This window comes from Podarcis vaucheri (genome assembly GCF_965113315.1).
Source record: "Podarcis vaucheri genome assembly, chromosome: 5".
NCBI classification, from domain to species: domain Eukaryota; kingdom Metazoa; phylum Chordata; class Lepidosauria; order Squamata; family Lacertidae; genus Podarcis; species Podarcis vaucheri.
In genome coordinates, this window is record NC_138763.1 from 43691845 (window position 1) to 43705037 (window position 13193).

At 46.9% G+C, this 13193-nt stretch overlaps 1 protein-coding gene across 1 annotated transcript; it reads left to right on the forward strand.

Annotated features, from left to right (window-relative positions):
- Positions 1-1608: 1608 nt before the first annotated feature.
- GOT1 (glutamic-oxaloacetic transaminase 1) lies at positions 1609-11352 on the forward strand. The gene is made up of 9 exons (XM_082222966.1): positions 1609-1851; positions 4946-5127; positions 5830-5953; positions 6818-6930; positions 7972-8076; positions 8775-8925; positions 9225-9390; positions 9882-10024; positions 10393-11352. The coding sequence occupies exons 1-9, from the start codon at positions 1728-1730 to the stop codon at positions 10530-10532; spliced, it is 1248 nt and encodes a 415-aa protein (XP_082079092.1). The 5' UTR covers positions 1609-1727; the 3' UTR covers positions 10533-11352.
- Positions 11353-13193: the final 1841 nt, after the last annotated feature.

Below are 13193 nucleotides of genomic sequence, written 5' to 3' on the forward strand. Positions count from 1 at the left end.
ATGACACAACCTTGATGGCAGAAAGTGAAGAGGAATTAAAGAACCTTTTAATGAGGGTGAAAGAGGAGAGCGCAAAATATGGTCTGAAGCTCAACATCAAAAAAACAAAGATCATGGCCACTGGGCCCATCACCTCCTGGCAAATAGAAGGGGAAGAAATGGAGGCAGTGAGAGATTTTACTTTCTTGGGCTCCATGATCAGTGCAGATGGTGACAGCAGTCACGAAATTAAAAGACGCCTGCTCCTTGGGAGAAAGGCGATGGCAAACCTAGACAACATCTTAAAAAGCAGAGACATCACCTTGCCAACAAAGGTCCGTATAGTAAAAGCCATGGTTTTCCCAGTAGTGATGTATGGAAGTGAGAGCTGGACCATAAAGAAGGCTGATCACCGAAGAATTGATGCTTTTGAATTATGGTGCTGGAGGAGACTCTTGAGAGTCCCATGGACTGCAAGAAGATCAAACCTCTCCATTCTGAAGGAAATCAGCCCTGAGCGCTCACTGGAAGGACAGATCGTGAAACTGAGGCTCCAATACTTTGGCCACCTCATGAGAACAGAAGACTCTCTGGAAAAGACCCTGATGTTGGGAAAGATGGAGGGCACAAGGAGAAGGGGACGACAGAGAATGAGATGGTTGGTGTTCTTGAAGCTACCAGCATGAGTTTGATCAAACTGCGGGAGGCAGTGGAGGACAGAAGTGCCTGGCGTGCTCTGGTCCATGGGGTCACGAAGAGTCGGACACGACTAAACGACTAAACAACAACAACAATGGGCCTATTGGCAGACCAACTCTGTTACAAAGATGTCTGCAAAAGTGACAGGAAGGCTGGCAACATTAACCTCGCTGTGTGGGAATCCCTTGCAGACGACTGGAGTGTCTGGAAATGGTCATGTCGTGTATTCACAGCAGTGACCAGAGGAGAAATGACCGCTCCTCTGGGAGGAGCACAGAGAGAAGAAACACCATGGTACACCTGCATCAGCACAAGCTGCAACAAAACATGTCTCTCCTGTATTGGTCTCTACAGCCACAGTAGGCGCTGTAACTTTCCAATGGGTTCAACTCCTCTCTGGAAGGTAAGGTTTGTAACTGTTTTTCAATTGATAACTTTAACATTTATCGTGACCCGCTTAGGACTTTTATTACAATAATACTAGTTTGTTTAATTAATAAAACAAGCGCCTCCTCCTCGGCCCACATAATCTCCCAAGAGCAAATACAGTTGACCCTCCGCCATTTGGGGAGCTTTCCAGGTGGTTTTTGCAAATTCCAGAATCTCCCCGCCTCGCTCCGAACCAAACCCCGCGCTCCCGCCTTTCCTAGCGGCAGAGCATCTGGCCGCAGCTGGGCCTTATGAGAACCCGACCTATCCCGTTTCTACAATAGGCTTTATGACTCCTTCTCCTACCGCGGAGGGATTGGTTATTTGTAGCTTTGTCCCGCCTCTAGAAGGCAGTGGTTGGCTACCCTTCAGGGGCTTCCCTCGTATGCGGTATTCCATTAGCCGGCAATCTCAAAATTCGTGCGATTGGCTGTCCCGCCTCGCCCCCCTCGAAAGCGGCTCTCCGATTGGCGGGAGGGCGCGCCTCCCTGCTATTGGGGACCGGGGATTCGCTCTCCCCATCTCTCTCTCTCTCTGCCTCCGTCTGCGGTGAAGGTGACACTCTCCGTCTCCTCCAGGCAGCGGCGTTCGGGGGGTTCCAGCTTTGATATTGTCCCGCAATGTCTCCCGGAGGGAAATCCGTGTTCACCAGCGTCCCGCAGGCCCCGCCCGTGGCTGTGTTCCAGCTCACGGCGGATTTCCGCGCCGATGGGGACCCGCGCAAGGTCAACCTGGGAGTGGGAGGTAAGAAAGCAGGGCGGGAGGAGGGAAGCACGCGTGGATGCGGCTCCTGGGCGGAATTGAGTGGTTGAACTTGGAGCGGGGGGTTCAAGGACCTAAATCTGATCCCAGGGAGCCCTGGGGAGACGGGAGCTGTCATTCTCTGCAGGCAGGGTGCCCATCACCGACCTGTCCTTTTTAAGAGGGGTCCTCCTGAGCCTTTGAGCAGCTGTGTGACAGACAGAAATCCATCAAGTGATGGCGTCTCTAGAATTGCAGCTCCGTGCCAGGGAACCTTTGCACTTGTTGAATTTCTGCCTACCACCCATCTGTCAAAGAGGCACAGAAGAGCTCTGTCTGAAAAGAAATCGATGGGAATCTGACAAGGATGCAAGAATCTGACAATTGGGGGCAGCGATGAAAACAATTTGTTATTTGTATGAATGTTTCACAATCAGCTGATTCAGACATATTTTCTATACTTTCAAAATCCTGCATAAAGTCTAGACTCTAGAGAATCTAGCTCCTGCTGATCGTCGTTGTTTGATTCGTTTTGTTCCTTGCCTAATACCAAATGGTCTCTATGTGACTCTCAACAATTTAAAAACATGCAAAATTGGAAAGCAACATTGCAACAATATTATCAGCAGCACAAAACTGCAATGATTAAGTGCATAGCAACCATAAAACATTATTGGCCATCAAATGGTAAGAGCACTAGTGGAAGGGACCATTACTGAAAAAGCCCTTATGCTTTCAGTTGAACATGCTTTGGTGTGTGTTTACAATTTTAATTGCATTGATGATCTGAACTACTTGGGACCATCTGTGCAACTTCTGGAAAAATTCTTTACTTTTCTTGATGGCTTTCAGGCTTAGCAGGGAAAAATATGCGTCAGAATACTTTCCAATTCTGTAGATAAAAAATGGCTAACACTCAATGATTCCTGATCTGCCTTGCACACAGTTGAAATCCAAGGTGCTTCTAGACTATCACTATTTTCAAGAAAGATTTGATCACATATTGGCAAATTGAGATTGCACATTTATAGTTTGATTGGGAGGTTTTGTGCCACAAATATGCTCCCCCAAAATATTAGACTGCTTGCGATAAGGAGTGTGTTGGGGGAAAGCACTGGAAAGTGCAGAATAACACTGGCTTTTGATGCAGTGTCAACTAATCTTGTCTTCTAATCTCCCTGCAACCAAATCCGGATAAATCAGGTTGTCTGGAAGCACCCCTAAAGATAATCACACTGGTCGGTTGTGGGGATGAGATGCTCTAGTCTGCTGCAATTTGCACCCTTTCTTATGCTCATGCCTTTGCCATTGGATTCATGAAGGAACATCTGAGAAAGTTCAGCAGGAAACTACATGTAATGATTGGGTTGTGGTTATAGGGTTCTGCACATATCATCTGTTTTGCTTAAATGGAAGATTTGTACGCTTTTATCTGCAGGCAGACAGAAGAATGCTCTGTATCCTTAAATACTGTTTATGCTTTATGGCATGTAATTTCTCACAGCCAAGTTCAGTTTACAGAAATTGTATTTGTACTTCCTCTCACCTGCAGATCTTTGGCTGTACTGTTTATAAATATTAACATGGGGTTCTATGGTTGATCACAGCAGATCTTCAGAATACAAAAGGATGGTGCCAAAATTGATGCTTTTGATAGGTGTTAAAGACCCATATGGATATGGGCACTGTTCTGCTGTTGATCTGAGAGAGCCATTCAGAAGGAGGTAGAGCTACTAGCAAAGGGGCTGTGTATTATAAGGATCAGTGCCTAAATGGGGGACTTCTACCAATACTGGAAATGTTGAAGCAATATTGCTGATGAAGCTATGTATCCTGGTTTATAGTCAAAAGTCCAATAATGACAGATGGAAACAAACTGAAGCCGTGAAGAGAAAAACAAGGAAATGGGTCAGGCTGATTGTGGAGATAAAATGAATCGTTGTCTCTTTCTTAATATAACGTTATCAGATCCAGGACTTTTTTTGGATCTTTACCCTTTTTTAAATTGCACTGTCCCTCCTGCATTCATTTCCCTCTTTCTTCTTTCATCTCTATTCTGTGTCCTGTGGCAATCTCGGTGTATCCTTTATTTTGGGCTTGTTTCCCCAGTACTTTCTACAGTTGCTACTGATTGGCTTTCTTCAGGTAGGGGGCTGTGATGCTGCCTAGACTTTTGGCACCTGATGTTCTTATGACTGGGCTACAGCTGTCAGGAGATCTGGGCCGGTGCCCATGTTCTGCTTGGGTGAACCACACGACCTTGAGCAAGTTAATGCCGGGGCCTTGCAGGAACTGGAAAAGGGACTCTGCCCTTAAGCAGCAGAGACCAGGCTGAGTGTAGTGTTTAGTTAGCTGCCAGTCCTGCAGTTTCTAAAGCATTACCCTTTGCTCCCAAGTTGTAAAATCTGTGGTTGCCTGGTTCCCCTTTGCCCCAAAGTCCCTGCACCTCCTGCAGGTGAATAGCTCAAAGCTTGACCCTCAGCAAACTAATTAGAAGCCAGCTTGCCAGTTCCCTCTTTGCCAGTATCCTCTGGAATACTTATCGGTTGTTGTTTGTGGTCTCTCTTACCTGTGCGCTGCAGCTCATGCTCAGGATTTGAAGTCTACTCTCTTTAATGGGCCATGCTAGCCCCTTTGCTGCATTCAGGCATCCTCTCTATGTTCTTGGCCTGAAGATCCCATTAAGCTCTCGACGTACCTGAGGCTCCAAACTTGCTAGGTGCAGTGACCAAACTGTCATATTTGATAGTCTTTTCAATTGGAACAAAGTGCTTGGATTTGAATATGTAAGCAAAGGGGTTGTGGGAATGGTGCTGCATTGGAGACCTCCTGTGTGAGATAAGCATCTCTTTGCAAAAGGATAAAGTGAAAATTGGCAAGCGAGACTGGAAGGAGTAAGGGAGAGAACGAGCTCTCTGCAGTAAGCCTTTTTGGTCCATCCTTCTATTTTGTACCATACCACTCCTCTGAGAAACTCAAGACACTACACATGTCTCTCCCAGACCCCTTCCATATTCTCAACAACCCTGAGAGGTAGGATTAGGCTAAGAGATGTGTGTCTGTATCTAGAACAATTCCTTCCCCTTCCACCTTGCAGCCTATCGCACAGATGAGGGGCAGCCATGGGTCCTGCCAGTGGTTCGGAAAGTGGAGCAGATGATTAACAAGGACCTCAGCTTGAACCACGAGTACCTGCCCATCCTGGGCCTGCCAGAATTTCGTTCCAATTCCTCACGAATTGCCCTAGGAGACGACAGCCCAGCCATCAAGGAGAACAGGGTGAGCCTGAAGAGGAAACTCCTATTATGAACTTCATCTGTGCAAGTTAAGCCTTATTGAACACAGAAGAGCTTGATGGCATGGAAGAGATAGGGTGGGAATAGGTAGGCACTGGGGCGTATAATCTCTCTCTTTCACTCCTCACTCACTTACTCGCTCTCACACACATATGTAGAAACTGAGGTTTGATTGGAACAGAGGAATTTGGGGACAGGTAAGGATCTCAGTACGGGACGCGGGTGGCGCTGTGGGTAAAAGCCTCAGCACCTAGGGCTTGCCGATCGAAAGGTCGGCGGTTCGAATCCCCGCGGCGGGGTGCGCTCCCGCTGCTCGGTCCCAGCGCCTGCCAACCTAGCAGTTCAAAAGCACCCCCGGGTGCAAGTAGATAAATAGGTACCGCTTACCAGCGGGAAGGTAAACGGCGTTCCGTGTGCTGCGCTGGCTTGCCAGATGCAGCTTTGTCACGCTGGCCACGTGACCCGGAAGTGTCTCCGGACAGCGCTGGCCCCCGGCCTCTTGAGTGAGATGGGCCCAGAGTCTGTCAAGACTGGCCCGCTCGGGCAGGGGTACCTTTACCTTTTTAAGGATCTCAGTATAGTTAAATGAAGCTATTATAGGAAACTGGATTCTTGCTTATAGGATGCCCAGGCATCTTGCCGAAAAGAGCACCTGCCTTCAATTATTGCTTTCTCTTTGTTCCAGGTGGGGGGTGTCCAGTCCTTGGGGGGCACAGGGGCCCTCCGTATTGGAGCAGAGTTCTTGAGACGCTGGTACAATGGAACCAACAACACTGCAACCCCTGTCTACATCTCTTCTCCTTCCTGGGGTGAGTGCCAAGGCCTGGCTGGCACTTTTGGCATGGATTGGAGGAGAGAGAGAGGGAAGGCTGGGCTCCCCATTGTTTGCAAGCCTCCTCAGTAGACATGTGTTACACATTCATGTTCTAGGAGTCTTGTGAAGCTTTAGACAGTGGCAATAGCACATCTTAGTAGATTTACCCAGGAACTTAAACTCACATAGGCCTTAAAATGAGGGTGCTTATTGATACACACAGATAGAATCAAAATATTCAGTACTTCTCCTATGGTAGTAGGGAAAGCCCAACTCTCTCTCTCTCTCTCTCTCTCTGCACACACACACACACACACACACACACACACACTTCTTTGGTTTGGAAGAATTGGCTAAATAATTATATCCAAGACTAAACTAATACACACAATACAGAAGGAGAAGAAAGCATACAGGGCACCAGAGAAGGAGGGGGAGGAATGGGGAAGGGGGAGGCATCAAGCAGTTTTGACAGAAATACAGTGCTGCTTGAATCCTGCTAGTCTGTTTTCCGCCCCCTCGGCTCACATTGCAGACTAGGCCTGAGTCATGTGCAAGTGGATTAGGGAGGACCTGAGGGTGGCTTCTAAAACGCAGCGCCCCTGCCCCTTGCATGAAGGTAAGAAGCCAAACACAGATCTAGAAAAGCAGTATTTTCTCTCTCTAAACGTAGGAAGGGGGAGCAGATGTGGAGGCTACAATTTATAGGGTGATGGACAGGATAGGTGAGATACTTTTCCTAGCCCTGGTGGGCAATTCTGGAGAAACAGATCTGGGGCATTTTTTAAAGAATCCCTTCTAATCCTGAACAGCTTGAGCTTTGGCTGAATGATGAATGCTTCTCTTCTTTTCCCCGCAGAGAACCACAACTCTGTTTTCACGGATGCTGGGTTCAAGGACATCCGAACCTATCGCTACTGGGATGCTGCAAACAGGGGTCTGGACATCCAGGGATTCCTGGAGGACTTGGAGGTGAGCTAGATATCCTTATGGATTGGGTGTAACATAAGCTAGAAGGAAATCTGAATAGGGACTGTGTAGATGTTCTACGGGAGCAACATTTCTAGCCTATTGTAATATTGGATTTAACATCTGGCTAGCCAAACCTTTGCTAGGATGGTCTGTGTCTCTTGACTGCAAGACAGCACCATGCAGGAATCCCATCTTCTCACTCAGTGAGATTCAGAGAGCTGTGGGTGGATTTCCCTGTGTGGATCTGATGCTTTCCCTACCACATCTGTTCATGCCTCCTGAACGGTCATTCCAAACAGGGGGCCCTTTATAGAGCTGCAGCTGGAAGGGGAAATCTGGAGAGCTTGGAAACCTTGATGTGTGGAGTTCTTTGGATCACAGTCCATGCTAGTCTTGTAAAAGTGTATGTGTGTCATTGTGGGTGGCCCTGTTCTATGTGAGGGTGCCTTGTCTTGTTAGTATCTATTTTATATACATAGAATATCAGAACTTTATAGACATAATATCTTCAACAATTCTTCACTATCTGATTGAAACCTGTATAGTTCCAAGTCTTATCCATAATGCATATATATAGAACAGGTCAATCAGTAGAGCATGAGACTCTTAATCTCAGGGTCGTGGGTTTGATCCCCATGTTGGGTTAAAAGAGTCCTGCATTGAAGGGGGTTGGACTAGATGACCCTTGTGGTCCCTTCCAATTCTTTGTTCATCTGGAAAGCAGCATTTTCTACCCAGCTCTTTATTGTACAGTCCCATCAGTGAGTCTCAAACATAAATGGCTAGTGCCACTTGATGTTTAGGGTAATGTTTGATGTTTTATTGTGTTTTTGCTATTCTGCTGGGAGCCACCAGAGTGGCTGGGGTAACCCAGTTATATGGGCAGCATACAAACTAATAATAATAATAATAATAATAATAATAATAATAATAATAATAATAATAATAAATTATTATATAATAATAATAGACTGGGTTTTATTCTATAATATTATCTATAATAATAATAGACTGGGTTTTATTCTCTCTCTCTCCACCCAGAAAGCTCCAGAGTTCTCCATCTTCGTCATCCATGCTTGTGCTCATAACCCAACTGGCACAGACCCCACACAGGAGCAATGGAAACAAATTGCTGCCGTTATGAAGGTATTAGCAATTCTGCAACAAGGTACTCCCAGAGTCTGTGCCCAAAGCCATATTTCTGGACGTTTTTGAATTAATTTATTAGTACTGTTACATTTTTATCCTGCTCTCCTACCAGCAAGCTCAGCTAAATGGTATATAGTCGTGTCCCCCCCCCCCCCCGTTTTAATTTTACAACCACCTTATGAGATCGGGGATGCCGAGAGAGTGATTGATTCAAGGCCGCCCAGTGAGTTCCGCAGCTGAGAGGCAATTTGTATCTATATCTCTGCAGACCCACTGACACCCTAACCAGTAGACACCACCAGAAAACAACTTTTTAATTTTTAAAATAAATTTAAATAAGTTTCTTTATAGCCACAAATACACTAGGTTCCATACTGCTGAGTGAAGGAGTGTGTGGAACCAGTGGTTCTGGTTTCTTCTGTTAAGTGTTTTAATACCTCACTTTAATCCTATTCCCAGGGCAGGTTAAAAAAAAGAGGAAAACAATTAAAATGTAAATGCAAAAATGAAAAGCTTGGGATGCCCCAAAAGGGCAATAAAGTAGGTGATGAGGAAGCCTCTCTGGGGAGAGAGAGTTCCATCACTGAGAAGGCCCGGTCTTTGGCAGCCATGTGCTTTCAGGAATGGCAGTTGAGGATGCCCTGAAGTAAGTGCCAAAGACCAATCTTCTCCCCTTAATTATTCATTCCTTGCAGCGCCGGTTCCTGTTCCCCTTCTTTGACTCTGCCTACCAAGGCTTTGCTTCGGGTTCTCTGGACAAAGATGCCTGGGCTGTCCGCTACTTCGTTTCTGAAGGCTTCGAACTCTTCTGTGCTCAGTCCTTCTCCAAAAACTTTGGCCTGTACAGTGCGTATATTCTTTTAACTTCCCTGCTTCTCAGATTTTGCTCTGCTCAAATGTTAAGCTGCTTTTTTATTTTGGCCTGTAAAAGAACAATTATTGCATTGTAGGGTTTTGCTATTTCATGCCACTATGGGAACCTGGGTGTTTTTTTTGTTTTTTTTTTTTTGTTTTTTTGAGAACTACAAGGTGGGATATAACTAAGTAGAGATTCAAATAAAGGGTGGTAAGAATTTCCTTTCGTCCTGTGGGCTGTTGCACCGGGCCTAAGGCTTATGGCTTGACTTTCCTTTCTTTTCTGTCAGACGAGCGTGTGGGGAACCTGACTGTTGTTGCAAAGGATGCTGACAATGTGCAGCGCACCTTGTCTCAGATGGAGAAGATTGTCCGCACCACCTGGTCAAACCCCCCCTCACAGGGCGCACGTATTGTGGCTACGACACTCACGACTCCAGAGCTTTTTGATGAGTGGTAAGGAACAGCAGGGGATGCGGGTGGCGCTGTGGGTTAAACCACAGAGCCTAGGACTTGAATCCCCGCGATGGGGTCAGCTCCCGTTGGTCGGTCCCTGCTCCTGCCAACCTGGCAGTTCGAAAGCACGTCAAAGTGCAAGTAGATAAATAGGTACCACTCTGGTGGGAAGCTAAACGGCGTTTCCATGTGCTGCTCTGGTTCGCTAGAAGCAGTTTAGTCATGCTGGCCACATGACCCGGAAGTGGTACACCGGCTCCCTCGGCCAATAAAACGAGATGAGCGCCGCAACCCCAGAGTCGGCTACGACTGGACCTAATGGTCAGGGGTCCCCTTTACGCCTTTCCCTAAGGAACAGCAAGAAGTGGAGGGGTTAAGTTGATCCCTGCCACGAGGGGATCATGGGCCCTGTTTACCGCCCAACACTTCCCCATTCCTGCCATTTAAAAAAACTGGTGCTGGACTGAACTAATGGTTTTCCCTTGTGACAGGAAAGGGAATGTGAAGACCATGGCAGATCGAGTCTTGCTGATGCGGGCAGAACTCAGGTCTCGTCTCGAGAAGCTGCGGACACCGGGCACCTGGAATCACATCACAGAGCAGATTGGCATGTTTAGCTTCACTGGCCTCAATCGTGAGTACAGCTTTGGGCAGGGGACATCGGAAGAGCCTGGGCAGGAAGGAGGGGGTGTGGTACAGGGAATGAAGCAGCTTTCCTGACTTTGCTTGTGGTGATCTAGCAAAAATGGTTCTGGCTTCCTTGCCCTCCACTGCAAGTCCAAGCAACCATCTTTACACAGCTCTCCACTATGAAGAGATCTACCTGTGCATTTCCTTTATCAATCACTTCACAGGATCTCTTCACATTGCATCCACTTTCTGGTCGCTTACCAGTCTCGTTTCCTGCTGTGACCTTGGCTGCAGCTGGCAAACCTTAGTAAAGGCTGCTCTGGGTACCTGATGAGATGCCTGACACAATTTTCCCTCTTGCTCTTTCTCCAGCTAAGCAAGTACAATTCATGATCAAGGAGAAACACATCTACCTGATGGCCAGCGGCCGCATAAACATGTGTGGCCTGACCACGAAGAACCTGGATTACGTTGCCAGTTCCATCCATGAGGCCGTCACCACGATCCAGTAAATCGGTTGCATGTAACTTTCCCCCTATGTTTTGGGTTGTTTTAAAACCAACAGCAGCCTTTGGAAAGTGGGAGTTTTAGGCAAAGAAATAGAACACTATTGCCTCTTGCCATTTTTCTGGTTAAAATTCTACCACTCTCTGAAGCTGCTATCAGCCCCCCTCCCCACTGGCTCAGTGTGGGAGTACAGAGTACCCATTTCTTCCTTTGGCTAGAGAGAATGGAGTGAGAAAGGGTTAAGCTGCTCCCCCCCCCCACGCATCCCTAAGTTTTTGAAAAACCCAAAACAGTGGAGGGAACACACAACTGCATGTAACATCTAGTTTGGCCCTATGAAACAAGAAAAACTGAATCCCTCCATACTGTAACACGTAGTTTGTCTGCTCCACCAACGGAGCTAATCTCCCATACCTCTTTGCTCAATATGGATTGAGAACAGCACTTTTGTCTGCATAGCTTCTTCCTGTCTTTTCAGTGGCCCTCGGTTTGTGTGTGTGAGCAGGTGGCAGTGGGAATTTTCCTTCTTGGGGTCCACTTTGTACACTTGGTATTAACAGCACCTAACTCTGGAATCCAAGCACATGGCCTTGTCTGCATCTCTGTTTGCACTTTATGTAACCAACCCTCTCTGGCCCATGGAAGGGTTGGGCATTGTGGGATATGTACCAAAAACGACTGGTCTCCTTGTATGAGCTGCGCAGGTTACTTCAGGGAGCGAGGCTGGTGCCGCTTCCCTGGTTTCCAGCCTTGCACAAGCAAAGATTGTAATCTTAAGAACCACCTTTTCTGTCAGTACAACCAATAAAACATCTCTTCATGCCATACCTGTTTTTTGGCCAACTTGGGGCTGGGGTGGAGAAAGGAACAGAGCTGTTTGTTGTGTAGAAAACTATATGTGATCCTCGACCTCCATTGGAACAACCCATTACTATATCCAGGCACCTATTCTTACCCTCTACTTGACCTGAAATGACCTTTCCCTGCCTCAGTCTCTCCAGTTGTCAGATTAAGAGGTGAGTCTCTTGTGGTAGCTCCGAAACCAGATACTCTGCCTGGAAACCTTGATGAACTATCAGGAGTATAGTTTGCTAGAAGAGAAGGGTGATGTTACTGCTGACGTAGTGGGTGAGGGTGATGCGCAGAGTCCACAAACTCCTGATCCTTGTCTACAGCACCTGAAGCTTCTTTCTACCATACTAACTGAGGCATGGGATGATCTGCGAAGAGAATTGGTGCCACTGCTGCCTTAGTTATGCTGAAGCAGAGTGAAGAGGCAGGCTTTGAGCCTTGAGACATGGAATGTTTGTGTGTGTGCAGCTCTCTGCTGCTCTAGAAGAGCACACTATCTTTGCCCATTGTTCCAAAAGTTCCTAAATTTGATCCTTCTACATCGGAAAATCTTTCAGTGGCTCTTTTTCAGTGGGAACAACATAATGATCATATTTGCTTTTCCATCTTTGTATGGCTGCAACCATCCCTATGTTCCTACCAAAGCCACACTTTTCTCCTTGTCTGCCAAGTTAGCCCCACTCTATACCAGAACTGGGTTCAAGTCCCACCTTGGACAAAAGGTTCTTGTATTGCAGGGGGTTGGACTAGATGGCCCCTGTGGTCCCTTCCAACTCTACAATTCTACAGTCCTATGAAATAATAGCTACAATAAAGGATATATTCCAGCTTGAGAAGACTAGAGGAGAGCAGAACATCTTGGTACCTTGACTGCAAAAGTTGGCATTAACCAAATTGAGTATGAAATGATGTAGGATAAGGATTTACCTGCCTGAGAGCAGCATTCCCTTCTGGGCAATGGTGGGGATGGGTGGCACATGACAGTGGTGGGCAGAGCCGGAGGTAAAAGCAAGCAGAGTAGCTAAGGTGAATCCTGCAGCAAGCAGGCTGCTCCCTTTTAACTGCTGCAATAGGCTACTTACACACACACACACACACCCACACCCACCCACCCACACACACCCTCTAAGCAAGCAATAGGCATTATCGGAGTCAGGGAACACATTTCAGCTAGGCAAAAGGCACTGAAGGAGAGTACAAAGCAGGGCTGGTAAGAGATATGGTTGAGGACAGGGTGTGACCTGGGGAAAGTCCCAAAGACCAGAGCCGAAAACTGGTCCCTGGGATTGAGGTTCCCAATCCCTGTTGCAGTCAAAGTGTTGCCTTGCAAGGAGTTAATGGAACTGAGCATTTTAATGTATTGACCTAGAGATTAAGGAAAGGAAACTCTGGGATTCTTCAGAGCAGAAATTTAACAGATAGTGTACAAGCTTTAGAGGAAGACAAAGGGTGTCCCTTGGGATTATGATAAGCAAGGAGAAGTAGGGCAGTTATTTAAGAGAATGAAGCAATGCTTTCCCGGCTACAGCAAAGGCAGTGCAGGCCTGTTTTCCATGCTTTTGCCCGAGACCTAGAGTTGGCATGAAAAGCCACTTTTTCTCACTTGGAAACAAAAGGCTGTAAGGAGGAGCTAGGGAATTGTTACCCCAGATGCCCGGACACAGGGAGAAAAAGGCAAATCGTTCCAAACCTGTGTGATGCCAGCCACACTTCTTCGCCAGTAAAATACTGCATTTACAAATCCTGCTTGAAAACATCAGGAATGTTAAGACCAGGGCTTTTGGTGCCCCCTCACACCAGAACCTTTAATGTAC